This window comes from Leptosomus discolor, chromosome 1 (genome assembly GCF_034619465.1).
Source record: "Leptosomus discolor isolate bLepDis1 chromosome 1, bLepDis1.hap2, whole genome shotgun sequence".
In the NCBI taxonomy this organism is placed as follows: domain Eukaryota; kingdom Metazoa; phylum Chordata; class Aves; order Leptosomiformes; family Leptosomidae; genus Leptosomus; species Leptosomus discolor.
The window spans coordinates 66,882,871-66,909,531 of record NC_141391.1 but is presented as its reverse complement, the minus strand read 5'-3'; the positions used below and the strand labels follow the sequence as shown (position 1 = coordinate 66,909,531).

The window sequence follows — 26,661 nt, the reverse complement described above, 5'->3', positions numbered from 1 at the left end:
AGTATCTGGGCAAAAAGAGCATATACTATTGGTCTTTATGGCTTTTATACCTGACAATTTCAGGTGCCGTGCACTGTGCATTAAGAATTTAGCACAAAAATATATTGTGCATTCTAAAGCATCCTTTTCTTAATGTTTTGAAAGAATGCTTATGTAAACCCCTGTTTAAACTTCATGCAGGATAAGATACCTGTCACCTCTTTTATTATGGTTCTGGTGACTGTTTTTGCCATGCAAAATGTCAGGTATTGACAACTATTAGGAGTAGAGATATAACATTACGCTACACTTCAACATTATATTCTTTTGCCTTTGCTACTTAGTATGTAAGTTCTACTTTGTCCTCAGAAAGCAAAAAGAGTGATTGCCAATGAAATATAACTTGCCTTATATTTTGACACTTTGCCCATTTTAGATCCAGTTGAGGTTGTGGGCATTTTAATTTTTTTCCTCTTGAACAAGCATTCTGTTTCTTTCCTGAATTCTCTTTTGCTGTAGACCAAACCAGAATTCTAGGATAATGTCCAGTTTTCCATAACAGTTTGGGAAACAAAAAACTGTAGTTTGTGATGCAGGAATTGGCACTGGATGTAAATTTTAACTTCTAAAGCTTCTCTGAAAAATTGATGGCCAGTTAGATCCTAAATCCTTTTGGCTACTAAAGACAGTGATTACTGTTCTCGCTTTTTGAGTAGATGTATAGTGCCTTTGTTTTCTTGGAGGCTCTACTGTGCCCTCTATCTTGGCAAGTGCTACTTTAATAGGTTCAAAAATGTACTGAAGAAGCAAGTGAGAAGAAATGAAAAGTGGAGTTACACATAAGGGGATTTCTTTTTGCCCTTCAGTATCCCCTGGAATAAAATTAATTTCAAATTTCTTTCTAATGTGTAATATTGAGTTGAAGAAAGGAACCCTCTTTCCTCATAAAGGATACAATGGCAAGATTAATGATTTTTTTTTTTTTAATAGGCTGCTTAGCCTCCTAGCAGGAAAGAAGATTTATTTTCTCCATATCCTTGTAGTAATGATTTCTCCCTTGTATATACTCTAGTGAATAAATATTTTACTTTAAGCTTTTGAGTTGTTCTTGTGAGATTTTACGTACTTTTTCCGAATTACTTTGACTGTGATGATTTTGAAAGGGTTGAGGGGGAAGTCCTGGGGAATTTCCTTTTAAAAAAAAAGTTCATTAAAATAGGTATCAAAATCATTAGCTGAAAATTGGTTAATAAATCAGTTCTGAAGAATTTGTGTGTGTGCACGGAGGTACTCTTCAAACAAAGAAACAATTTTTAAACCACCCAAAAGTGCTTGAAGTCCAAAATTTTCAACTCTGTTCAAAATTAATGACCCATATTTTTAGTTCCGTTTTAGAAAATGTGTTGCAGGCTTTTTTTTTAGTCGGTACGTTAGGTTAAGAACATAACAAAAAACAAAGCAAAACCCTACTACCCCAAACTGTGGAAAACTATCTGTTACTAAACAAGTATTCTTTCAGTAGTTGTTTTTAAAGTCTGCCTTTATGTATTTATTTTTAAACAACCCAAAGTAGCTGGTCTTAGAATTGTTTTACAAAGAAGAATCTTTGCTTTAGTTCAAGCCTGTTAACTTTGCACATTTTACAGATTTCTTAGGATATACTTAGTGTTACTCATTTCTTCCATGTCAAGGGAAGAATCGTGTATGTCTGTCAGTTGAAGGCCAAAAATTTACAGCAGCACTTACTGGGAGTATTCTTTTGTAAGCGTTGTGTTTTCTTGTTCATGTCATATAGTCTATACTGTAAATGTAATGATGGTTGCTTGACTTCTATGTTCTGTAATTAGAGGCCTTCCTGAAATTGAAGCTCTCTTACTTTACTACATGCTGTATTTTACATAGTTATTAAAGAAAATTTCTTTTGGGTCATGTTATGATTTCCACGTCCCTATGGTAATTATTAATGTCTTTATTGAGATGGTATATGTGTTTGGAGAGTTATGCTTACCATAGTTTAATCTGTTAATAGAATTAAGACAGCGAGAAACAGAAAGTCACTTGTAGCTGGATTCCTTTTATGAAATTTCTAACTACGTTCACAGTGTGGTGATAGGGTAGAAGTTATTCTAGATTAAGCCAGAAAGATTTTTCCTGATTTTTTTTCTTTTCTTTTTTTTTTTTTTTCCCCCCTCCTCTTTTTTTTGCAGAGTTTTTGTGCAGCCTTACATCAGGAGCTTAAAGAATACTACCGACTTCTGTCTGTCTTACATTCTCAGGTAAGTTAAGTGGTTCTTATTTAACTTCCTTATTTTGCTTTACATTATCTGAGTATCTCCTGAAAGGTATACCTAGGTATCCCATTAGAAAGGGAAGGATGTACAGCAGTTTCTATTGACAGTGGACACAATTCTCTGTAACTTGTACATTTGTTACTCTTTGTGTGTACCAATGAATATTTTTCTCTTAGAAATTCACTGTTGTTTGACCTCATTAATGTTTATAAATACGTAAAGGGCGAGTGTCAGGAGGACAGAGCCGGGCTCTTCTCGATGATGTCCAATGACAGGGCAAGGGGCAACGGGTGCAAGCTGCAGCATAGGAGATTCCACATTAACGTAAGGAAAAACTTTCTCTGTGAGGGTGACAGAGCACTGGAACAGGCTGCCCAGAGAGGTTGTGGAGTCTCCTTCTCTGGAGACATTCAAAACCCGCCTGGACACATTCCTGTGTGACCTACTCTAGGTGGTCCCGCTCTGGCAGGGCGGTTGGACTAGATGGTCGTTCAAGGTCCCTTCCAACCCCTAACGTTCTGTGATTCTGTATTAAGTAAGCAAGGAATATAATGTGTATTTCTAAGCCTCTGTCCCTTTTTTGCAGCCCTTTTGTCAGTTTTCATCTTGTGTGGTGTCTTTTATCATTCAAGTCCCAAACAGCACGACACATCTTTGAAGGGAGAAAAAAAATCTTCCTGTACTCAAGCTATGCATAGTTCAGCAACTAGTAACAGCAGTTCCAACTTTTTGTTCTGTCTGGGGCAGTTTGTGCATTTTCCTTGTCCCTTCTGTTGTATTGAAGAATAAGATCTTTAAGTGTTGTATTATTTTTCTGTGACTCATAGACCAGCTCAGTGGTGATAATCTTGCAGTTTGTCCACAAATATTTATAGGTATGTGCACCTAGATGCTAGCTCTAAAGTAAAAATTTGATTTTTTTATATGGGACTTTCAAGTTTGTAGTTGACGAAAACTTATTCTGAGAATTCACCTAAAGTTAAATTAAAATGCCATTTAAAATTCCATCTTCAAAAAAATCTGCGGTTTGTCATAGGCTTCTGTAAACATTTTCAAAGCATCTGTTCCTTTTGACTCACTTGCAGTTCTTTAACATTCTTGGCTTTTGGAATGCCTGTCATGTATACTTTTTACTTGTTTTTCCTGGTTACTATCCAGTTACTCTTCATGTAATTATTTCTGGCTCTGTCCAAAATATGTTTGCTCTCTTTGTTTGCTGGAGTTTTGATTTATTCTAAGTTCTAAAAGTACTTGACCATGAAAATATTTATGACTTCTTTAAAATGCAGGTTCCTCTACCCTTCCTGCTCCACTAAACCTTTCAAAAGAAGAGATGAGTCTGGTGGGAGGGGAAGCATGGAAGGGGAAAACTAAAGGAAAGTTCTGGCATCACTTATTTTCAAACTGCATTTGCCTTTGTGGTGGGTTGACCCTGGCCAGCAGCCAAACACCCACCCAGCCTCTTGCTCACCCATGTCTCTTGAGGAAATGGCGAGAAGATGGAAGGCAAGACAAGACAAGTCAATCAAGTTGGTGACAGTTTAATAGGTAAAGCAAAAGCTGTGCGTGCAAGCAAAGCAAAGTAAGGATTTCATTCACTGCTTCCCATCAGGAGGCAAATGTCCAGCTACTTTCTGGCAAACAGAGCCTCAGCACACTTATCACTTGCTTGGGAAGACAAACTCCGTCACACAAATGGCCCCCCTTCTTCCTCCTTTCCCTGAGCTTTTCTTCATGAGAAAAACTTTTTGTCCTCTGTATGATGGGAAATGGTTTCCAGAATTAGTTGCTCTGTCAGCATCCCAGGGGATGAGATGAGTCTCACTGGCATGTAGTTCTGTGGATCCTCCTTCTTGAAGAGAGGAGTGACATTTCTTTCTCCTGGTTTTTGGGAACCTCCTCTGATTGCTAAGAACTTCCAAAGTTAACTGGCAGTGGCCCTGCAGTGACATTGGCTTGCTCCCTCAGCACTCACGGGTGCATCCCATCAGGTCTCACACTTAGGTATATCCATTTTGTTTAGTGGTCCCTAACCTGGTCCTTCTCCACTCAGAGTAAGTCTCCCTTGTTCCAGGCTTCCCCTCTGATCTCTGGTGGTGGTTGGTATTCCTAATGGCAAATCTTATAAAAAAAACAAGGCATAGAAGAAATTAAGTACCTCAGCCTTTTCCATTTTTCCTGTCACCGCTTTCCCAGCACCATTCAGTAGTTGGGCTCACATTTTTCCCAGTCTTTTTCCTTGTTGCTCTTTGTTGCCAGTTACCAAACAAAACAAAACAAAAAACCTGTGGACCCAGGAGCATTCAGAAGCTAGTGAATTTGACTGGCTTTAAGGCTGAGCTTAATGTGTGTGACAATGGTCTTAAGTTTAACTGATACGTTGTATTTGGCAAAAAATGCTCTGGATGAGGAAGAATGGGATGGATTGGTTGTCGCATACGGGAAACGGAGCATCTTTTGTAAGAGTTTATCTTCTTGGGCTGCTCTAGGAACTTGCTTTTATATTCTTAGATCGTATTCTTGTCCTGCTTACCCTATCTGTGCTTGTATGAGATGTGCCTTTGCATCTTGGCTGCAAATATTTGGCTTTCATTTTCCACGGTGTTGGAAGATTTATGGTAGTCACATTGTGACAGACTTTCTGTGGCAGAGCTTTTAATGTTGGGTTGTTTTTTTTTTCAGCAGTAGCAATTCCTTAATCTCACTATATAGCTAAGATAAGTTCTGATGGCTTCTGGAGGAAGACATTGAACAGAATTTGTCCCATGTTGAACTAAAATAAGCTGACTGTGCAGTAATAAAAACTTTACCTTCTACACCCTTCCTTTCCTTTAGATGTTTTTCTTTACTGTTTTCAGAGCAGTTCTTTGGCCAGTATTTGCTCTCTTTTCCTTTGCTCTTCCCTCCTTTTGTGACTAACCATCTATCACCTTGCTTTCTGTAACTTTCTTGGCCTTTGTGGTCTGTCTACCCTATTACACTTCCACTTGTCTCTGTCCTTTCATGTACGCTTGATTCTCTGTTTCCACTAGCGAGGCCCTCAGGTTTTGGCCCAATGATTTAATGAGAACACATAATACTGGGTATTTCAAGTGTATTAGTAAAAAGCTAACTTCGGAACAAAAACAATGAAACATCGGTTCTGCTTCAGTTTTGCCTGTTTTGTTCCTTGATATGTCTTTCTGTTTCTAATTTGATCAGTTGCAATTGGAAGATGATCAGGGCGTGAATTTGGGACTTGAGAGCAGTTTAACACTTCGCCGTCTTCTCGTCTGGACATATGATCCTAAAATAAGGTTAAAGACCCTTGCAGCACTTGTGGATCACTGTCAAGGTCTGTTTAACAGTAATTTAATATTTCTGGGGAAGTTCTGTAACTTTAAGTGGTTGTGCATGCCAAAGGTGGATATCAGTAATGTTACTGTTAGGGTTTTTTAGAAAATTTTAAGTAGCTAATCCAGAGGATTCTCTCCTTTTAAGCTTAAGGAAAAAGCTGGTGAATTATAGTGCTGTTTTGATACACTTTGACTTTTTCATCTTTTTTTAAAACTAGAACATGCTTGAGAAATCCTTCAAATTTTAAGCACGTTTTTCATGCTGTTTTCGATTATGTGATTTTAGTCATCTTTCAGAGAGCGTTACGCTGCTAAAAAGCCTACTAATACACTATGAAGTGGTTGGCTTAGTCTCTTCACTATGTATGAGTATTATGCTGTTGCTTTATGTATGATGACATATAGGCGTCATTTGCGAGTTGCCTGCAGATTCATGTGAAAACGAAACTTTACAAATCTGCAAATAGCACATGGCTGTGTTGGCAATCCATGAAAAAATGCTGAGGAGTGGTGTTGGAGTTGACCAAAACTTTGGCCAATAACTGACCCATAGGCTATGCTTCTCCCTAAGGGTACTTCAGCTTTGCTGTCTTTGAAAATAAATGGAGATTGTGGCCCTTTGGAAAGAGCATCTTAACCAAAAAAAGCTTACAGCATCTGTTTTACCTTGACTATTGGGATCAGTAACAATTCTGAAAAAAAAGTAGGCGTTACTTTTAAGATGTTCATGAAAATTTTGAATGCTACAGCCTGTGCTGCAGGGAAACATTAAGCTGCACAGCATAACAGTGAAACAAGTACTCCTGGTTTTATTTTTTAACATCCTCTTACTTTTCAATTGCAAGAAGACAGGAAATACTACCTAAAGGAGCTGGGGGAGGAACTGTAACCAAGCAGCAGGAAAGATGCGTTTATGTATATGTATGCACACAGAACATCTGAGGAGAGAAGGAAAACATGCTAAGGCTCCTTTAATGCTATTCTGATGGGGGTGGTGGGGAAGATAAGCATAAAGTCAACCTTTGAGTATGATCTGTTGCCTTGAAATTTGCGTTACTGCAAGCTACTATAAAGTAGACAGAATACGTTGTCAGACAGCTATGCTTGATGCTTCAGTGAGATTAATGATTCATGGCTTAAGACCTGGGAATTTCCTGTCAACATTTAAAAAAAAAATAAAAATGTACTTTTGCTACATTTTAGAATTGCTGTTCAGAAAGCTCTGAGTGCCATATGACCAGCTAAAATCAATGGCTGCTGAATTTAAGTGTAGTGTGTGTATTTTTTCCTTCATACGTTTCTGTTTCTCTTCCCTATGATCTTACAGGACGAAAAGGTGGTGAACTAGCCTCAGCAGTTCATGCCTATACTAAAACAGGAGATCCCTACATGAGATCTCTGGTTCAGCACATTCTTGGCCTAGTATCTCATCCGGTATTGAATTTCCTTTATCGCTGGATTTATGATGGAGAGTTGGAGGATACGTACCATGAGGTAACATATGTGATACAATAAATATTATATCTGTTTGCTTGCTTTGTGGAAGTATGTTGCGTGGGAAGCTTAGAGGACAATTTGAAAAGTAGACTGTGATGGAGGCGTGTAACATGTAAGTAATGTATACAATAACAACGTGAAATGTGACTTTTTTCATGGATTCAGTCAGTGTGATATCTGACGGTTGCGATGATGCAGTATGTTGTCTGCAGTGAATCATAATCCTGGGTCTGTTCCGTAGAGGCAGAATGGTGGACTAAAAATACATGCGTGCTTCTGAAGAGAGACAAAGTCATCTCTCTCTTCTTGCTTAGTGTAACAATAGTAATGTATCTTTGTTACTATTTAGAATGCAAGCCTTGTATTTGGAATAAAGTTCAGAATATTCTACTCTGACTACATACTCTTATCCTCAGCTTCGTAAATAACTTTGGTTTATGAGATTGGGTAGAAGAGGTTTATGGTTCCAGAGTTCTTCTAGAAACTCTACAGTTATTTGTTCTGACTTCTGTAACAGCAAGTTCTAGTAACTGTCCTTTTTCTTCATAGAAATGTTTTTATGCCTTTTTAAGCTCTCCCAACTCTCTGTCCTGTCTCCAATCAGTAGAGTCTTGTTAAAGTGACTTTTTTTGTTCCAGGAAGCCAAAGAATCATTTTTAAAAATGGATTGAGCACTTCTGAACCACATCAGAGTAACTTTGCCTGAGTGTGAAGTATGTGGTCTGATTTCTGAAACTATCCATCTGGGTCAAAATTAAAATTAGTACAAATATCACCCACAGCTGATCTTTAAGGTCAGCATTCGGAGACTTGTGTGAAATGTCTATGAATCTTTATGGCTAGAAGTGTAAAATAGACTTTACTTTTTTTCCCAGCTACTCCTCAGACATGTGAGGTGGTGTCTTTTGGCATTTTTGTATCATTTATTAGCTTTCAACTCTTTGATTCAAAATTTACATGTGTACTGTAAGAGTGTTCTTAAAACGGAAAATCACTGTTGATTGTGGTGTACTGAAAGCTACAATTTTCATACCATAGACACAGTTTTTGAACAAAGACAATTGGCCATTCTTGGTGGAAATGGTATTTGGAGGCAGTGAAAAAAGTTCTTGCCCAAAGAATGGGTATTTTATTTGACAGGATGCAGACAGAATCCATCTACAAGTCATTTTAACAAACCTAATCCAGTAGTTTTAGTTTCTTATAAATGAAAGTGTTCTCTGTGTGGAGTTGGGAGACCTTAGCATTTGATCACCAGTTCAGGATTTCTTGATTTGTTTGGGTTTTTTTTCTGCAATTTTGCATTTGTTAAAATAGGAGGAAATCCAAAGGGGCTTGAGTGAAATAGAACGAGTAAAATGAAAGCCTATTACACTTACATTCTGAACTTTATCTCTTACCTTAGTTGTATAATTAATTGACAGAAAATGTTATAAGCTTCTTTATTTCATAGTGGATGTTTTACAGATAGTGCACTTTACCCTGAGGTAGTCAGTACAGAGGAGATTAAATTGTGTGAGCTGTTCTTTAACTTTTTTCCTCAGAGTTCATGTTGGTCAACACACAATTTACATAACAATTGCCAGGACAACCCTGAATGTTAATGATGAAAAAAAATTTTTTTTTTTGCCTTTTTTAGTTAAAATAACAAGTCAGAATATTTTTAAAATTTTCTCAATACAGAAATGAGACAGTAGGGGAGAGAGTTTTCATTCATCTTGTTTTTAATATTTGTTTCAATCTACAGTTTTTTGTAGCTTCAGATCCTGCAGTTAAAACTGATCGGTTGTGGCATGACAAATACACTTTGAGGAAATCAATGATCCCTTCTTTTATTACAATGGAGCAATCAAAAAAGGTATGAATCATCATCTTCTGATGATTTCTTTGCCTTATGCTGCTGTTTAGATTTCCATTAAGAAAATATAGACCAAATTTAACAATAAATAGTCATCTTAAGAATTTGAGAATTGTTTGCTGAGGAAGACAAGACCATTTCTCCTTTCCGTTCTCTAACTGATAAACTTTGTTTAAGGAGTTTTCAAGGAGGGGAAAAGAAATTTGTGTTTAAAAGCTTTGTGTGTTAGCATTGAAGTTCTGGATTGCTGTGGTTGGGATTGCGAAGCTAAGAGCACAGAAAGATGACAAAATATCCTGTTACCCTGGTGGTTGTGGGTGGCTTTTTTGTTTGGTGTTTTTCTTTTCTTATATGCAAATAACTTAAAAAAAAATATCCCTTTTTGTTCAGGTCCTCCTAATAGGAAAATCTATAAACTTCTTGCATCAAGTTTGTCATGATCAAACTCCATCCACAAAGATGATTGCTGTGGCAAAATCTGCAGAGTCTTCAAAAGATGGTAGAGTATCAGTGTTAGTCGGCTTCTTCCCTTTGAACTGAGCTCTGTACGATATTCGGTTTAGACTGTAACATGACATTTTGGATAGTGGGCTGGAAAGGAGTACAAAAGTCCCATCTGCCCTAAAATATAGGTGTTTTAATGGATACTTGCAGAAATACGAAGATGCATATGTGTAATTTTCTTTTCTTAATTTGATTAAGTTTGCTGGATTGTTAACGTACTGGATTTCTGAATGAAACCATTCAGAAACCCGTCTGCCTTCAGCTGGCTTTTGTTGAGAGGGCTGGGGTGGGGGCAGGGATGTTTTTGAGCATGCAGTAAGGATTTAATTCTTGTAACTTCTCATCAAATATACTTCATAATAAGAGCCCATAATAATAGTGAATTAATTCTGTGATTAAAAAAACAGTAAATAATCAGTTAGTTGTAAATAAGAGAAGGAGCAGTAAAACCAGGCAGGACAGAAACCTTTCTGTAAATGCACTCTACCACTATAATATATCCAAAGAAAATTAAGTATGTGAAAGGTTAGTAAAACTCCTTTTGAAGATTACTTAAAATTGGGGTTGCCAACTGTTGAGCATTGAACCAAAACATAACTATCAGAATTCCTTCAGGTTATTTCTTTCTGTTTAGAAGACATTTCAGTTTTAATGAATGAGAACTTATATACCATTTGTGGTTGTTCTTTGGTGGCATATTCTTTGCAATGAAATTAACGTTGTTATGATGAAAGATAGCAAATAACAAACATCTAAACCAAGGAGACTTTATGTGTAAATACTAAGCAAAGAAGATAAGGTAATGCATAGGATGCTGCTACAGCTGTGAGACAGGACAACTTGCTTTCTTCTGGTGAAGGTGCTATTTTACCACTATAACTTCTTTTTATGACTTTTTTAATATATCAAGGAGAGTCTGATTGTTAAGATTAGATCACTGGGATAATTTCTCTGATACTATTTTGTACATAATTTCTAAAGTATAATGATGTCCCACTAGTACATCGAGCTTTTGTCAAGAGAATTATCTAAACATTTGGTTTTCTGTCGGGTTCTTATTTTTCTGAGAAGATTCTTCTTTGCACTTTTTTGACATCTTGTACAGTATCTTTTCTGTGATTCCTGTAATGAAATGTGGCTTTATTATATAGAACTTTGAAGCTTGGTTTTGTGGGATTGTCTTTTTTTTTTTTTTTTTTTCCCCTACAGATTAATCTTGCATTAGTTTTTATATTAAGTCTTTACAGCATGGACTTTTAGCATAACTACCTCCAGCCCTGGAGGTGTTCAAAAGACGTATAGATGTGGTGCTTAGGGACGTGGATTAGTGGTGGGCTTGGTAGTGTTAGGATAATGGTTGGACCTGACAATCTTAAAGGTCTTTTCCAACCAAAATGATTCTACGATTCTATGAAGGATGTTCTAATAATGAAATCCTATTCATGTCTGCAAGAATATTTCATCTAATAATGTGATTTTTATACCATGCACAGTGCACAGTGCTAGCCTAGTCAAAGATGCGCTTAAAGTGCAGAGAAGGGCCAGGGTTAGATGAATAAGGGCTGTAAACATGTTTGAACCATCATCTTGCCAGATGCTTCTGAAAAAGGCAAAAACATTCTTTGTCTACGCTACTTTTGCCGCTTTACACAGCGTTTATGGCCATGCTTTTCCAACTTTTTTTCTTTTTTTTTAATTTGCACTTGTTTCTCTCTCTTTGATTGAATGGAAGACCTGCACAAATCTAAGTTCCCTTTTATGGAGGGGGCAAGAGCTTCAAAGCAAGTACATTATCTTAAGTGCAGAGAATACCCGTTTCAGACAGAAGTGTCATTTTAGAAATGGATGTTCTCCACTGTATCTGCAGTGTGCTGAAGGATGTGCTGAGCTTATGGTCTGCAGCCTAAATACCTCATAGTATTGCGCTGCCACAAAACTGCATTTGTATTTAGGGCATTTTACCCATTCAATCCAGAAAGAAGATTCTGTGTCAGTGATGTTGGAAGTGCATCTTGTCGTCCTTCTTTGTGCCATCTGACAATATCCTGAGAGTCCCTTCAGATAATTACTTATAATAAGATGATGGAAAGTTAGGATGCCAGCCTGAATTCTGGATGCTTTTTCTCATTTTAAATCCTTACTTTTCCTGGATTTGGCTGTATTTTCCTTTAGTTTGCTTTGGAACCTTAACTCTCATTTTTCCCGAGTTTCCTTTCGCTGAAGTAATAATGTAAAAAACCTGTCTGAACATGTAGTAAAACAGGAAGTCAGAGATGAAGAACAGTGTCGAAGTTGGTCATCTTGCCTGACAGGGGATTTTGGCAGGCACTTGGGGAAGAAGGATGGTAAAAAAGGCAGATAAAGTGATACCAGCTTCCAACCTCTAGCTGTCCACAGTTTGGGAACTTTGAACCAGGAATGACATGAGACCTCTACATTCAATAGCAGCTTGTGGACCTGTCTGTCAGTGCTTTTGATGCTTTCTTGACCCATTTTTGGCTTTTTACAGTGTCCTGAGATAATCTTGCACAGCTTTAAGAATTTGTGCCTAGGCCTCTTGTTTGATGATGTAAACAACCTTTTTAGTAGTTTTGCATGTCAAACAGGGACACACGCAGAGGTGGTGTGTTACAGCTACACATGTCAACTTGAATTTTCCGGTCTCAGAGGCGAAGGGCTGTGGCCCAGTCTCTTTCCTCAAGGCAAGGGAGGGAGTACTAAGGAGAGGGGAAAGGCTTTCTTTTTCTTTGTCCATGGGACAACAAGAAATTGAGACTGGTCCACGTGTACTCAGCCATAGGTACTGCTTTACATGTGCTCGCCCCTACTTGAGTGGAGGCAGGACCAGCATGCGCAGCTTGCCATTGGCAAACTAGGCAATTGTCTGCTGCCTGTTGGCTTTGCTGGGCCTCGAGTCAGTCCTAGGCTCAACCTGTGTCCAGTAGCTGAAGGTGTTGGCTTATAACTCTTTTGGAGTTGGCTTGTTCCCTCTTTTGCGTTGCCTGTTAGGCTCGTGGTGTCTTGTGGAAAGATGCTGCAGGAACAGATCGTTGGGGTGTTGTAGCTTACTGAGTTCTGTCTGTGAAACTCCTCTTATAGCTTTATTCCCCTTCTGGAAGTTCTTCCTTCTTCCTGTAAAGCTAGTAGTGAAGCCATGTGGCAGATCAGATGGCTGGTACCACTACACATGCAAGCAGCCACACTTGGACCCAGCTTTTGAAGACAGCAGTTAAGAGGACAGGATCTGCCATTGGGCAAAGAATATATCAAAGTCAGAACTGGTTGCATGTTCTCACTGCCCTGTTGTCCTGTACCAGCGAGACAAACGCATTTGCACGAATTGATGTTTTTCCCCTTTTCCTAGCAGTGGGAACACTGCTGCTGGTTCCTTACCTGAGCAATGCAAGAATTGCTTTGTCAGATCATACCAGATCTCTGCCTTGACCAGAGTGAGCGGAGACCTTGGTGAGCTGTCTCTCCTGGCTTGCTGTCAGTGAAAAGGGGACTTTGAGGATTCCTTGCTACAGGCTGTATGAATTCTCCCGTCTCCTAAGCTTGATGGGTGTCACTTGAGTAAGTAGTATTCTCCCAGCTGTAGGGATTTTGAACACAGCAATGTGCAATGTGTTATATAAGTGTCATCTCTTCGATGTCTTTGCATTTGCTTGTGCTTTTGATGTCTTATGGAGAGCTTCACAGGTTACTGAATGAGAGTTTGGAAACCTCAGGGAATGTCATTGAACCAGACGTTGTGAGGTTTCCTTCATTAAAGAGTGCTTTCTTTATTAGAACCACTGTTTATTTCTTCAGTTTTAAAGCATTTTATTAATTGAGGCTGAATCTCATCAGAACAACATGAAACTTGGTTTTAATTTTTCCTGTCTGCAGTACAGCTTGAAACTATTCCTGGAGCAGACAGTGCACTGTCTTACACTAATTTGGTACCTGGATCTTCATTTTTTACCTTTAGAGCAATAGTTGCATAATTAAAAATTGTTGAAAGTGGGAGTATATCATTTAATGCTGAGGAAGGTCTGAATCTTACGATAGTTGGCAGTCCAGTATTTGGAGTTTTGCTTGAAGAGGCTGCCCTTCTTGCTATCTCATAACAGCCTTGTTGCCGTCGCTTTCTTAGTAAGCTTGTAGTTGTAGAAAAAAGTGAAATGTGCTTCCTACTAAAGGGCGATGTCCTACTTTCTGCCCCCAAATTGCCATGCATTAAAGGTGGGGAAGAAATCATCAGGTTGCTGGCAGTCCCCCAGATAATTCCTCTCTTACTCTGACTTATATATGAGAGCTTTTTTCTGTTGAATATTCTGGCTGATTCTTTGGTTTCTTCCCCCTCGCCCTTGGAAGTGATTTCTGATTTAGATCCCCCTCAACAAAGCTTTTCCCTAACTTTGAGCTTTTAGATCTCCTTCAAATTATTTGATTCTGTAAATTGCAGTATTTCAGCAGGCTAAAAAAAAAAATCACTTTCTGTGTAAAAGTGATGAAATAATGTGAGTTCTTATTGGAAAGTACAAGCTGGGCACAGATTAAAAGTGATAATGTTGAAGTATGGGCTGCTCTAGACTTGCTTTCACTTTGGCTAGGCCAAATGTATGATATAGTGGATCAGAATGAATAGCAATTTCTTTGCTTGTGTGTTTCAATTCCAAAGTTTGTTTGCCTCAGTTTTGGAAAAATACTAATCTAATCTTAACTATTTATTTTTCTCCTTTTTTTTTTTTTTTTTTAGCTGCTGATTTGTTCACAGATCTGGAAAATGCATTTCAAGAGAAAATCGATGCAGCTTATTTTGAAACCAGCAAGTACCTGCTGGATGTTCTCAATAAGAAGTACAATTTACTGGAACACATGCAGGCCATGAGGCGCTACTTACTACTTGGTCAAGGAGACTTTATCAGGCATTTAATGGACTTGCTCAAGTAAGAGAGTAGGAAGGGTAATGACGTTGTATTTCTGATGCTTGCAAATGTGCATGATCAGCCCAGAAACTGTTTTTGTTTTGGAAGAGGACCCTTTAAGTATCTTATTACTCAAAGGTTTAATTGAACAACTCTTAAATTCCATTTTGGGTTTAATTTCTTTGACCCTGAGGCTTAAACTTTGTTCTTCCTTTTTGGTAGGAAGTATGTACAGTACCATTTCACAACGTCTTGAAAAGTTGCACTAATATTGGTATCTTTATGCTGACCCTGTGTCAGCCTTGAGGATGATGGCACTCGCTCGTGTCGGCAGGTTTAAGCAGAAAAGTTCTGGTGCTCTTGATGCCACTAGTTGGCATTGCTGTGAATGTTAGGCTTCAATATTTTGGAGGTGTTTGGTCCAAAATGTTGTGTCAAAACCCCTCAGTGCATTTTTTAAAATTTAATTGATGCCTCACCAGCCTCTCCTTTAAGCACTCAGGTACACTCACAAGTATCAGTTTCAGTTCTTAAAGTGTATTTGCAAGCTCACTGCTTTTACATGTTGGTGCTACTGATGAAATTTAGGCTGTCAAAAATGACCTTTACAAAGCTTTCCTTTGGTCTAGAAGGTAGGCTCTGTAGAGCTTCCATTAACTTGCTTGTAAATCAAAATCAACATTGTCTGGTGACGATTTGTACGTGACCATGCTTTTTTGAGTGAAAATTAGCGTGAAGCAGAATAAGGTTGGTTTGTGGAGTCAGTATTACATCTGAGACAGAAGTAGTGAGGGGCTTTCCAGTACTGATTATGGGGGAGAAGTAGTTACAAAGTGCTTGTTACTTGCATATTGCAACTCTCTGGAAAGTTTTTCTTACATAGAGGGTGGGTTTGTGTGCTTCTGCCAGCACTTCTAAGCCTGTGAGATGGCTGTCAGTAGGTCTCTCAAAAATGAAATGAAATTATTGGTTTGATGTGTTAATGATGTAATCTGCCTCATTTTAGGTATGAATGCAACTCAAAATTACAGAATAGTTATGCTAGCAATCCTGGTAATTTCAAATTACTGGCATTAAATGAGGATAAAGTTACTCTTCATGCTGATGTTCAGGTGTATAGCTGCATATGAATAGACGTATTCTGCTCAAATGTTTTGCTCATTTACTTTCTTCATGGTTAGGTCTGAAAGAGTAATGTGAGAGGTTTTGAAAGTCTGTCAGAAAAGTGTTTCACTGTGTGCTGCAGTTACTGCCAAATTGCTGCTGCAGAGTATCTCAGTAATAGGCCATGACTGTTTGTTTCATAACCACCAGGCCAGAGCTTGCACGACCAGCTACAACCTTATATCAGCATAATCTAACTGGAATTCTTGAAACGGCCGTGAGGGCAACTAATGCCCAGTTTGATAACCCTGAGATTCTCAAACGATTGGATGTTCGACTTCTGGAGGTCTGTTGCATCATGGTCGCTCTGACCCGAAACATACTTTTTGTGCGTGTGTGTGTGTGCGTATACATGCAGACATCTATATGAAACAAAATTTTCATATGTGTGTGTAGTAAATACATCCCCCCCTTTCCATTAAAGTCTGCTTTGAATTATGTAAACCTCATTTAATAAGTCTTCTCTTCTTTTCCCATTTCCTGCCAATTGTCTGTTTGTATTTCAAGCTGTGGGTTTAGAGCTGTTTCATTGACAATACAAAGTTGAGTATTTGGGGTCTAACAGTAATTGATGCTGGTGGCCCTGTTTTGAGGTTGTGCAAACAGCTCCTACTGCTGTTGCTGTTAGAAGAGGGGTAGTCTCTTTGTCGCCAGTAGTTACGAAGAGTGAAGCAATGAAAGTGTTTCATGAAGGAGACCTCTAGTAAGAAACTTGAGTTAATGAGAAATCTCCAGTCCCGGAGGTGGGAGTTAACTGACGAACTCTGTAACACCTGAAGTAAGTCTGTACCTTAGGCTGAGTCCTGCCAAAGAAATTTTTCCTTCTCTTCACTTCCTTTACTAGCTCTAATGGAAAAACATTGACATTACAAATGTCAACATTTGGATGAGATGAATCTCACCCTTGTGTCAGACTTCAATTAATTTTTGCTTAATCTACTACTTTTGACAAGGAGCTCCTATATCTCTTCTTAATGTGGGTGCTTGTTTTTTTCATAGTCTGTGGAGAATGGAAGAGTAAGCTAGAATTGGTCTTCAGCACTAGTATGCTCTGATTATACACTGAAAGTAGCATATCTTTTTAATACAGGTATCTCCTGGGGACACTGGATGGGATGTCTTCAGCTTGGACTATCATGTTGATGGACCAATAGCAACGGTAATGTCATATTGTGCTGGCTGTGAATGTCTCAGATACTAATTTTCTTTTGTTTTGTTTTAAATTGAAATAACCTTTTTTATTCTACAGTGTAAGATGAGAGAGTCCTTTTTTTTTTTTTGGCATCTAGGATGCACCCACTGTATAAACAGTTGAGCTAAAATCTCAGTTCTTGTAAATTAACTGTAAGTGCTGAAAAGCTACATTTAAAACAGTCATTACTGAAAAATCAGTAATTCGTTTGTTCCAGCAGAGATTTTAGCAAGTACTTAATAAATGGAGTGCTCCTCTTCTTCCATTATTACTAGTCTGCGGCTGCTAATTTGAGATAATTTTCAAGGAACCAAATAATGTATTTGAGGAGAACCTATTTGTACTGTCTAAATGGAACTTGATAGATAGCGTTTATTAGAACTACTGAAAAAAACCCAGCTACGGTATTGATCAGAATGCATTTCGGCTCTGTAAAGAACTAGTAAAGATTTTTCTTTTTTTTTTTTAAGCAGGACATTAAAATAGGAGTCTGACCAGCAGAATGCATATGAAAAATGTAGGTTGAAAAGAGCAAAATGTTTAGGCTTTGTCATGTTCACACCTTCTTACACTTCCTGCAGTGCCCTGTGCCTACATGAATGTTAGGTAACTCAGTTCAGCCCTTGAGGGAGGATCTTTCCAAAAGCTCTGGTGTTTCCAGGGATTTTGTTGTGACAATATTTACCAATAAACTGCATGGGTCAGATAAGAGGAGCTGCGAAGAGATTCTTCGTCCTTAAGAACACATGGTATGTCTGTTAAATTTGTACTGATCTGTTTGTTTTGTAGGTATTTACCCGTGAGTGCATGAGCCACTATCTAAGAGTATTTAATTTCCTTTGGAGAGCAAAGCGAATGGAGTATATTCTTACTGATATATGGAAAGGGCACATGTGCAATGCAAAGCTTCTGAAAAGTATACCAGGTGAGAGAGGCCCAAATGGGTGACATACTTGTAAACTGGATTTAGATGACTGCATCTTATTTTAAGCTGTGTGTTAAGAGGGAAGAAAAAAATTCTGTTGGGACAGGTGTATTTTATATTTTGTTGCTCTTCTTGACTGACTGTTTAATAGTAGATGATGATGAAGATAACATTAGTGTGAATGGAAGTTTCCTGTTTGTTTGTTTTACTTAATCCTTCATTGTGAGTTTTTGTAGCAGCGAGCAAATGAAACATCCCATGTCTCTGGAAAAAGGCAGTTACTCTTCCATCCCCTTTTATTCATCTTCCTTGATGCCTTCCTATCTGTACCCTGTGTCTCACTCTTTCTCGTGCTGGAGTTAATAAGTCTCACACATGCACACTTCGGAATGTATTAGTTTTACCTTCATGCGTTCCCTGGGCTTTTGTTTAGTTAAGAATAGAAGAAGCTAAGAAGAGAAATGGATGTTTGAGAAGAAATAGGAACGCTGTTAAGTGTAGTGGCTCTGGTATATGTTTAATGGACTGGGAGTTTTTGATCCTACTTCTCAGATGAGAATATTTATGAGCATCTGTACGGGCTCACTCTTGACTTCTTTTACCTGTCTACATTTCTCTCATTAAAAAATAGCTGTGGAGAGTTATGCTTCTTTGTGGCATAGTAATATTTGCAAGGATTTATTTATATTTTTGTAATTAGGAACTGTTTGGTAGATGGCCATGAACACCTTAGCTTCAGAAGGTCGCTGGGAAACAAGCTCTTGTAAAGTCTGCTGTAGTGCAGCAGGCTGATCTCTGGAATGTACAGGATGACTAGGTTTCCGTTTTTTGCTTCTGGGAGATAGGATTTAGTTTATTTTCATTTCTCTGTCCCAAATAAGTGTGTCTTTTGACTCAAAACCAGTCATCTATTGTGTTCTTGCTTTCTGTTCCCTTTGAGACTAGGGTGCAGTTAACAGATTCTATTTTCACCACCTAAGGATCTTCAGGTTGGAGCTGTCTCCTGTTGCTAAGGTTTCATTTCAATTTCATTCCCATTGCTAGGGTTCTCAGGAGCAAGTTTGGTTTTTTTCTTTCTTCCTTTTTTTTCTCACGCCGCCTTTGGGAGGCCTTTCTTCTGCTTTGCCATGGAGCAATCTTCTGTAGGTAAAAGGTCAGTTGCTTGCTCCCTTTAGGTTTGTCTGTGTTTTGAGTAATGCAGACATCTAAAATGCTGGCCAAGCTGTTATAGCTATTGTTGGCAGAAGGAGCCAAGTGTGGTATTTCTCACTCTGTGCCTCTGACAAAGGAGAGTATGTTTACAAAGACCTGTACTGCCTTCTGTCTGGAGGGACAGGCATCTTTCTCGCTCACTGGAATGTCTAAGTTGGAAGCTGCGAGTAGAATTTTTTTCTGAAGTACATGGAAAGTCCACCCCAGCACTGATTTACGAAGAAATAGTAGAACTTGCTTTTATTTTCTCTCTCTCCCTCCAAAACAGTACCATGCCCTTCCAGTCACAGAGCATCAAAAGGAGGACAGTAACTGACAGGAGGAAGCAGCTACAGGGTCTTTTGTTTTTCAGCCATAAAGAAGTAGCGTTAACTTTCAAGGATAGCTTCATTTACGATTCCCAAAAGGTCTTAACAGCCAGGGTTTTTAATGCTTAAAGGAGTACTTCTAGACAGTAGTGTCAAGCTCACTCTTTTCCTGTAAGTAATTGGAAGAAGAAACACAGATGTATCCAACTCAATAATGTTGAGGGATTTCTGTTGTTTAGCTAGCCCTGGAGGTTTTTTTCATTGATCCTATTTAAAAGAAATGCAACATAATGTGTTAGGGATAGACTTCCTGCAAAGGCATAAGAGTGGAGTACAGAGTAGCTTGTTGTAATATCTTGCAGATCATTGGGTGGTCCTGTAACATCCCAAGATCTGAAAATGTAAATACCTTTTGTTATAGTCTCATAGCTTGTCTTCAGTGGCAAATTACTTTGGCAGCTTTTTAGAAATTACTTCCTCTGTCTGGGTATCTGCTTGATTACAGAAGGCTGAGTATCTTCATTCCAGATAATTTTTGCAGTTGATGGTAATCTTGATATTACCCTTTCGCAATAGAGGTACCTTCTCTTACAGGTGAGCAGCCGCGGCCATTAGTGACTTACCTGTGGGTCTCTGTTGTGGATCAGGGAATTGAACCCTGGACCACATGGGCCACAAATTCCCTACACCTGCCACGACCACCCTCTCTTTTTGTCTCAGTGTAGCTAAATAATACAAAAATGTGCTGTCCATCCGTGGTTTGAGGGCTAATGGTAAGAGATGCAAGAGGCCCCAGAAGCAATTGCAAATCTGTGGCCTCAGATTTTCAACCAAAAGAACTCACGGGACACTAACTGCATTTTGGTCTCTTGGGACTGAGAGGGTCTTTTTTGCTTGTGATACTCAGCAAGTTTCCAGCACTGTCTGAGCACACAGTCAGTGTCATCTTTGGCTCACAGTTTCTAGGAGTTAATTGTTCTTTGCTCATCTGTTGCTAGCCAGTATTGCTGCTACTGTCCAAGATTAGTGGCTGTTTTATGAAGTATTCAGTTTGGTAGGAAAAAGTTTACCAAGCTGGTTTGATGGCTGTGCATGTCCTTGCGGTCTTTAACATGCCATCTCTTTGGATTTTTTTTTACAGAGCTTTCTGGGGTGCTGCATCAGTGTCACGTTCTGGCATCAGAAATGGTCCATTTCATTCATCAAATGCAGTATTACATTACGTTTGAGGTATATTCTATCCACCTAATTAGTTGCTTGAAAATGAAGTACTTTTAATATTCTGTATGTGTTGTGTGTCTTAAATTTCAAAGAGCTTGTCATCTAGCAAATCAAAACAGCCCAATCCTGAATCATTGCTCCAGGTGCTTGAATGTTCGTGGGATGAACTCTGGAACAAGGTCCAACAAGCACAGGACTTGGATCACATCATTGCAGCTCACGAAGTTTTTCTAGACACAATCATAGCTCGGTGCTTGCTGGATAGTGATTCCAGGGTAAGTCTTCTCCTTTGCATTAAATTGTAGCTTTCTGATCTTGGCTTATGCGTTAGGAACCACCTTCTCTTATGTTGTAGGAGCAAGGGGAAAAGTCATTTTTCTTCCTCTGATACGAGACCATATTATGGTAGGCTCTGTACATACTCCTCAGACACAGTGACAGATGTTGATTATAAAACTTGTTACAGTGCGGGCCAGTTGGTTTTGGTCCTAAGAAGCTGTGTGATCGTGCAACAGCTGACTTAGGGCTTTGCAAAACAGTCTCTCCAGCTGTTTGTAAAAAGATTTCATTTACTCATGCTCTGAAGAATGGTAGTAACTTAAAACTCTTTTGCTGTGCAACTGTTCCATTGTTTTGTTGCTTAACTGCCTCACAGGTACTTCTCAACCAGCTTCGAGCTGTTTTTGATCAGATCATTGAGCTCCAGAATGCCCAAGATGCAATGTACAGAGCTGCTTTGGAGGAGTTGCAGCTGAGGTTGCAATTTGAAGAGAGGAAAAGACAGCGTGAGCTTGAGGTACAGTAAGGTTTACTAGAACATGAAAATTAATTGAGGCAGATACACTTGTTTGTTGATATATGGGCGATTTTAGATATCATGTAGAGGTACAGCAAAAATGAAAAATGTGGTCAGGACAAATGTAAAAGTTGTCAGCAGTAGCTAGTGGATGCAAACAAAACTGCTGAATGGTGTTTTTAATTTCTGTCTTGTCCAGAACATCTAGGTGAGTAGATTCTCTAGTGTGCTGTGAAGGTTGAGAAATTTAGGGCTCTTTCAGGTGAAGGAAATGGAAGAGGCTTTAATATTCTGAAGCCTTTTGCGAAAAATGACATAGGTCCATACCTGCCCTCACTACTGTCAGTCTGTGGGACATGCAGTGCTGGTGTGAGACTCCCCTGCTTTGCTAACCTCAGATTTCTTTCATGTGTTGTACAACCACCAAGGGGACTGGTAGTTTCCATATTAGAGGCTCCATCTTTGGCTTTCTGTGGCAATGGTTGGTTTGTATAAACATGGTGGTTTAGCTGGGCAGAGGGTGGCCCAGTTATCAACTTTCATCGTGTGATGCTTGACCTCCTAACTCATTTGATCTCTGTGTAGGGCAAGTGGGGTGTAACTGCGTCAGAAGATGAAGAAGAGAGTAAAAGGATGAAAGAATTTCAAGACTCGATACCCAAAATGTGCTCACAGCTGCGAATACTCACTCACTTTTACCAGGTGCCCCTTAGATTATATCTTTTTTAATATGGATACTGAGCTTTGATATGTAGAAATCAATTTCAAATATTGTGTAGGTGTAACTTCTGTGTTTGTGGATCTAGGTCTTCATTTTTTTGCTTTTCTACTTAGAAGCCTATATTCACTGTTCCTCAGTAGACAGTAGGTTTTGTGATCGTGTATGTTCCTCTGACAAAGGGGAATAGTTATTTCATGTAAGTGTCCTCCTTCTTCCAGTAGTGGAAGTAATAGCTATCTCCTGGTGTAATCTGAAAAAAAAAAAATTCCTTCTGCATTCTGTTTTTTTTTTCACTATCTCTCCAAGTCATTGCTACTAAAGACTGCAAAAAGGGTCCTTATTTATTAAGGGCCTAACACTTGATTTTCAGTGCATTGAGATGGCCGGTGGGTAAGCTGTTTGGGGGAATGTGCACAGGCTATCTTCCTTAATGGTAATTCTTCTGGCTTTGTCTCAATTTGTTGTATCTGATTCTAAATCTCCCATTCCCCAGAAAAGTAAGCTGTTAGGTATCAGGGAAATCATTCCAGAAAGTGATGCAAGGGAGAGACACAACACTATGCCACGGCAGCCTTTCAGGATTAGACGCTAGATCAACTGAAAACCAAAACCCTCTCCCAACTCATCTCTTGACTTTGACATGTGAGATACTCTTGATGGAGCGTAGTGTACCTTTTAACTTCTCTTGTTTGTCACTTTTGGCATGCCTGAAGTTAGGATTTTTTAATAATGCTGATATTGAGTTTGGCTTAAAGCTGTAGGGCCTGCTCTCTTCCTTCCTGCTGTTGGTATTTCTTGTATCTTTCTTTCTTATTTTAATATCCATAAATACACTTTTAGACAAATACTAAACATGTAAGCATGCATTCTTTCCCTGGATAAATGAATGAGCTTGAAGTAGTTTTCCTGGGTTGTCACCCATACATTCATTTTACCTTGTAAGAGTACAATTGGTTCTTTATAGCAGCTATAGTTGTGACTTAGCACTTGTGTAGCTTCTGCAGAGCACTTCCCAATCCAGCTCTCTGGTGATCTGCATCAGATGCATTTCTGTATTGCCTTATAGCTTTGCCAAGCTATAGCTACCCTGGAGAGAGTGCTGCATTGTCAAAGAGTTCAGTTCATGTGGAAGTTTGAAGGAAAATAGAATGGTGCGCCCAGGTTATAAAATACTTGTGGCTTTTGTTGAAGGTTGTAGAGATCCTAAGTTTTGATGCGAGGACTTTGAATCTGGGAGGAATTTGTTCCTGGGTCCATATATTGCAGTTCTCGCTCACAGAGGGAAAAGGAGCCGAATTCTTTAAGTGTAGGCTGTGAATAGATTGTAGTTTGTGTGCTCTACAGGATTGCTACAAGTTGGCAATGTAGCTTTTGCCTGCTTGGACTGTATTCCTGTTGAGCCCAACTATGGATTTTCCATGCAGGACTTCCCTGTCCAGCCTCGGTCATCTTTGGAAGTAACAGGGTGCTCTAGTTATGGGTGTGCCCATGTTAGGATTTAGTGGAGATCAGGAATGAGCTCTTCAAGTGAGTCTTCCCATCCGCCCAAAGTCCTCTCCTTTCCTGCATGCTGTGGAGCTCCTGCAGTCCATTGGCTAGAGCTGAATGGGAAGACGGGCTCCAGAAGCGCAGCTCCCGCCTGCCGAGTGCACATCCCGCGTACAAACCGCTCCGAACGCGTAGAGTCTGGCTGCTGGGTCTGTAGCAGTGACCGCCCTGACTGGCAAATGCTCTTCTGAGCTGGGGTGGCACTTGCTGCTGTATAACTGACATCAAATAGTTTTGAAGTGATTTTTGAAGCAAGTGGTGGTCTCATGCTGGCCTGGCCGGCATTGTATATATAATGTGGAAACAAGGTGAGGTCTTCTGTTGGCACGGGTTGGGTCCTGGATGGTGCCCCAGGTACGGTGGGGCTGCCCTGGGAGGGCTGGGGCAGTGGCACAGGGGCTGCTCCTCTGCAGCCCCGGAGCCCTCAGATGGATGGAGGGTGCCAGCAGGGCACGGGGAGAGCGGTTTAAAAGACCGAGCTGTTTGCGCTGGAGGCTCTGACGTGCATGGCAGACATTTGAAGATAACGTGAAGCTCTGGGTTTTTGCAGAAAGAGTGACTCTAGCAGAACAGATTTGCTAGCAGTTGGATATAAACACTTATGCTTGTCCTTTGCCGGATTCCCTCTGCCTCCTTGCCAGGCCTGGGCACCACCTGGCATCGTTGTGCAAAACACATCAGTGATGTCGTCTTAACTGTCTCTTGGGTTTTTCTTTCTCCTCCAGGGAATCGTCCAGCAGTTCTTGGTCCTGCTAACAACCAGTTCTGATGAAAGCCTTCGGTTTCTTAGCTTTAGATTGGACTTCAATGAACATTATAAAGCAAGAGAGCCAAGGCTTCGCGTATCCTTGGGCACCAGAGGCAGACGAAGCTCACATATGTGAAACAGCTGCGAAGGACTGCACCTCGGTATCCGAAGGTTGTTGAACCTCTTGTTGGACAAGGCAATCAGTGTTGACATAATACAGCCAAATCGTGCGTGATCGGTGTCTACCATTTCTGCAGGCAACATGTTTTCAGTCGTGTGATTGTGTGACACTGTATAGCAGAACGCAAAAAAGTAGGGTTTTTTTTACACTGACGTTTCTAGAATTACCAGACTAAACGGGCTGATTGAACCTCTTCCAATCAACTTCTTAAGTCATCCTTTTAAACAAATGCCAATTTAATTTGAAGCTTTCTGAGCTCTCCCCACTGTAACTTATATCTGTGTCAAGGAAATTGCATCTTTTGTTTATAGAAAGCACCATTTCCTTTTTTAACCAGAAAATAAGAAGGTTATTTTTTCTATACGTACTTGTTCTATTTGAAGAGAGCTTTTGTTAAAGCCAACAGATTAGGACCCAGACCTAATGTCCTTGTTAAGAAGCTATACAGCATTTCATTATGCTGATTTTCAGTGTTGTGATGTGTTTGACTGTGTGAGAAACTTTGTATCAGGAGACATACACTTATATTTAATTTTTTTTGTTGTTGTTTTCAGCGTTAACAAACTGAAATAAAAAATTTAGTAGGGAAATTCTATGGTTACTGTACAGGAGAAAACTGTAGAAGCAGAGCGGGAGTGTATCTATTGCACATAAGATCTAAAAAATGAAGTTAAAGCCTCAGTACTGTCAAAGGAAAGTGTTGGTTAAGACCGAACTGAATGAAATAACTGATATTCAAAATCAGATGTGTGGAAACAGACTGGCTTGGCTGATGTTGACTTCATTCTCTTCCCTTCCCTATTTTTTCATTGTAAATATTTATATATTGCTGTCCAGATGTTGGGGAGAGGGGGATTCTTCTTTTGCAAAGTTGTCATTATATCAGGTCATTTATTATGTTCCACAAGTGCAAGCTTAGAAAAATAAAAACACGATTATCTTTCAAATAAGCGTTTTGCTTTTTCTAATTGAAAGATTATTTTTCCAGAGGGTAAGAAAGGAGAAGCTTCCAGTTAGGAGTGTTGATTTACAGATTCCTGCCCATTACAGGACTTTGGTACTAGTCTTATCTATACTTAAGAGTTATGTGTCGTTCATTAATTAACAATTACCCTCAGATGGACTAGGTCTGTGGCCTTTTTTGCCTTTTGCCTTACCCTGCTTGAACCCAGGCACCTGCCAGGCCATGCAGGCAGGGCTGCTGCGAGTCGTGAGGGAGGTGAGCTCTCGTGGGGACAATGCACCAACTTGCAGCCCTGGACTAGCAGGTTTGCCTTCCAAACACCAGGATTCCCATTACTGTGCAGGCCTTGGAGTCCTTGCTTTTGTTAAATAAAACATGTAAGGCTTTTAACCCTGTGCCCTTAAGAGGACCTGCTGATGCAGCTACCTTCATGGAGGGTACTTGCAGGTAGCGTTTCAGCTGTAAGAAAATATGGACTCTGAAGGCGGTGATGTTCTGTGTTGTCACAGGAGAGCTGAAGGATGCTGAGCTTGGCATAACAAGGTCACAAATCACTTGACAGGCAAGAGTACTCTGTTTTTGTGGTTGTGGTGGGAGCGTATTGTTTGTGTAAGAAAGAACTACAAAGCTTACATGTTTTGGCCAAAACTGTTGGGGAAAAAAAATTAGCTGGATGTGCACTGTTTTGGCCATTGCCTTGAGAGACATCACCTGATCCCGTGTGTCACTAGACGATCCGCAGGCCAGAGAGGCAGCATCAATGTCAAAACTAGAGGACAAGTTGCAGAGGAAGGTTTAGTTCCCTTCGCTGCTAAAATGGATCCAGCGGTACACAGGAAACCTGCAATGGTGGCCTTGCTGAGAATGATCATTGTGAGATGATTCTGCAGAAATCTGTCCATCTGGGGAAGAGTCCTCACTGCTGCTGGAGCTGCTCTGACTGCCAGGCTGAGGGGATCGTTTTGAACACAAGGCACGGAATACCTGGGCTGCTGGGGACCTGCCGTTGTCCTCAGTGCTTCTTTGTGGGTGGGGAGCAGTCTTTTATCCCCTAACCCAGCAGCTGTCACGTTTATTTCAGTCTACATGTATTTTTGTAGCTTCTGATCCTACAATTAAAATTGATCAGCTGTGGTGTAACAAGCATAGCTTGAGGAAGCCAGTGACCCCTTTTCAAGTAAGATGGAGCAATGAAAAAAATAGACAAAAAGATGAGTCTGTGATCATCTGTTGGCCCTATACTGTTAGGGCCAGATTCTCATTGAGATAGTGGATCAAAACTTGAGCAATAAATACTTCAAATATTC

General features: G+C 39.6%; 1 protein-coding gene across 1 annotated transcript in view; it reads left to right on the top strand.

The window, feature by feature from the left end:
• The window catches only part of TUBGCP3 (tubulin gamma complex component 3), a 58,655-nt gene extending 33,328 nt beyond the window's left edge, over positions 1-25,327 (top strand). The window contains exons 9-22 of the mRNA XM_086482098.1: positions 2,187-2,255; positions 5,472-5,604; positions 6,933-7,099; positions 8,850-8,960; positions 9,351-9,459; positions 14,206-14,395; positions 15,689-15,824; positions 16,629-16,697; positions 17,520-17,655; positions 20,317-20,405; positions 20,540-20,671; positions 21,052-21,192; positions 21,778-21,894; positions 24,187-25,327. Of these exons, the coding sequence (XP_086338224.1) occupies positions 2,187-2,255; positions 5,472-5,604; positions 6,933-7,099; positions 8,850-8,960; positions 9,351-9,459; positions 14,206-14,395; positions 15,689-15,824; positions 16,629-16,697; positions 17,520-17,655; positions 20,317-20,405; positions 20,540-20,671; positions 21,052-21,192; positions 21,778-21,894; positions 24,187-24,345 (1,758 nt within the window). The 3' untranslated portion in view covers positions 24,346-25,327. The remainder of the gene's footprint in view (positions 1-2,186; positions 2,256-5,471; positions 5,605-6,932; positions 7,100-8,849; positions 8,961-9,350; positions 9,460-14,205; positions 14,396-15,688; positions 15,825-16,628; positions 16,698-17,519; positions 17,656-20,316; positions 20,406-20,539; positions 20,672-21,051; positions 21,193-21,777; positions 21,895-24,186) is intronic.
• The last annotated feature ends 1,334 nt before the right edge of the window (positions 25,328-26,661 follow it).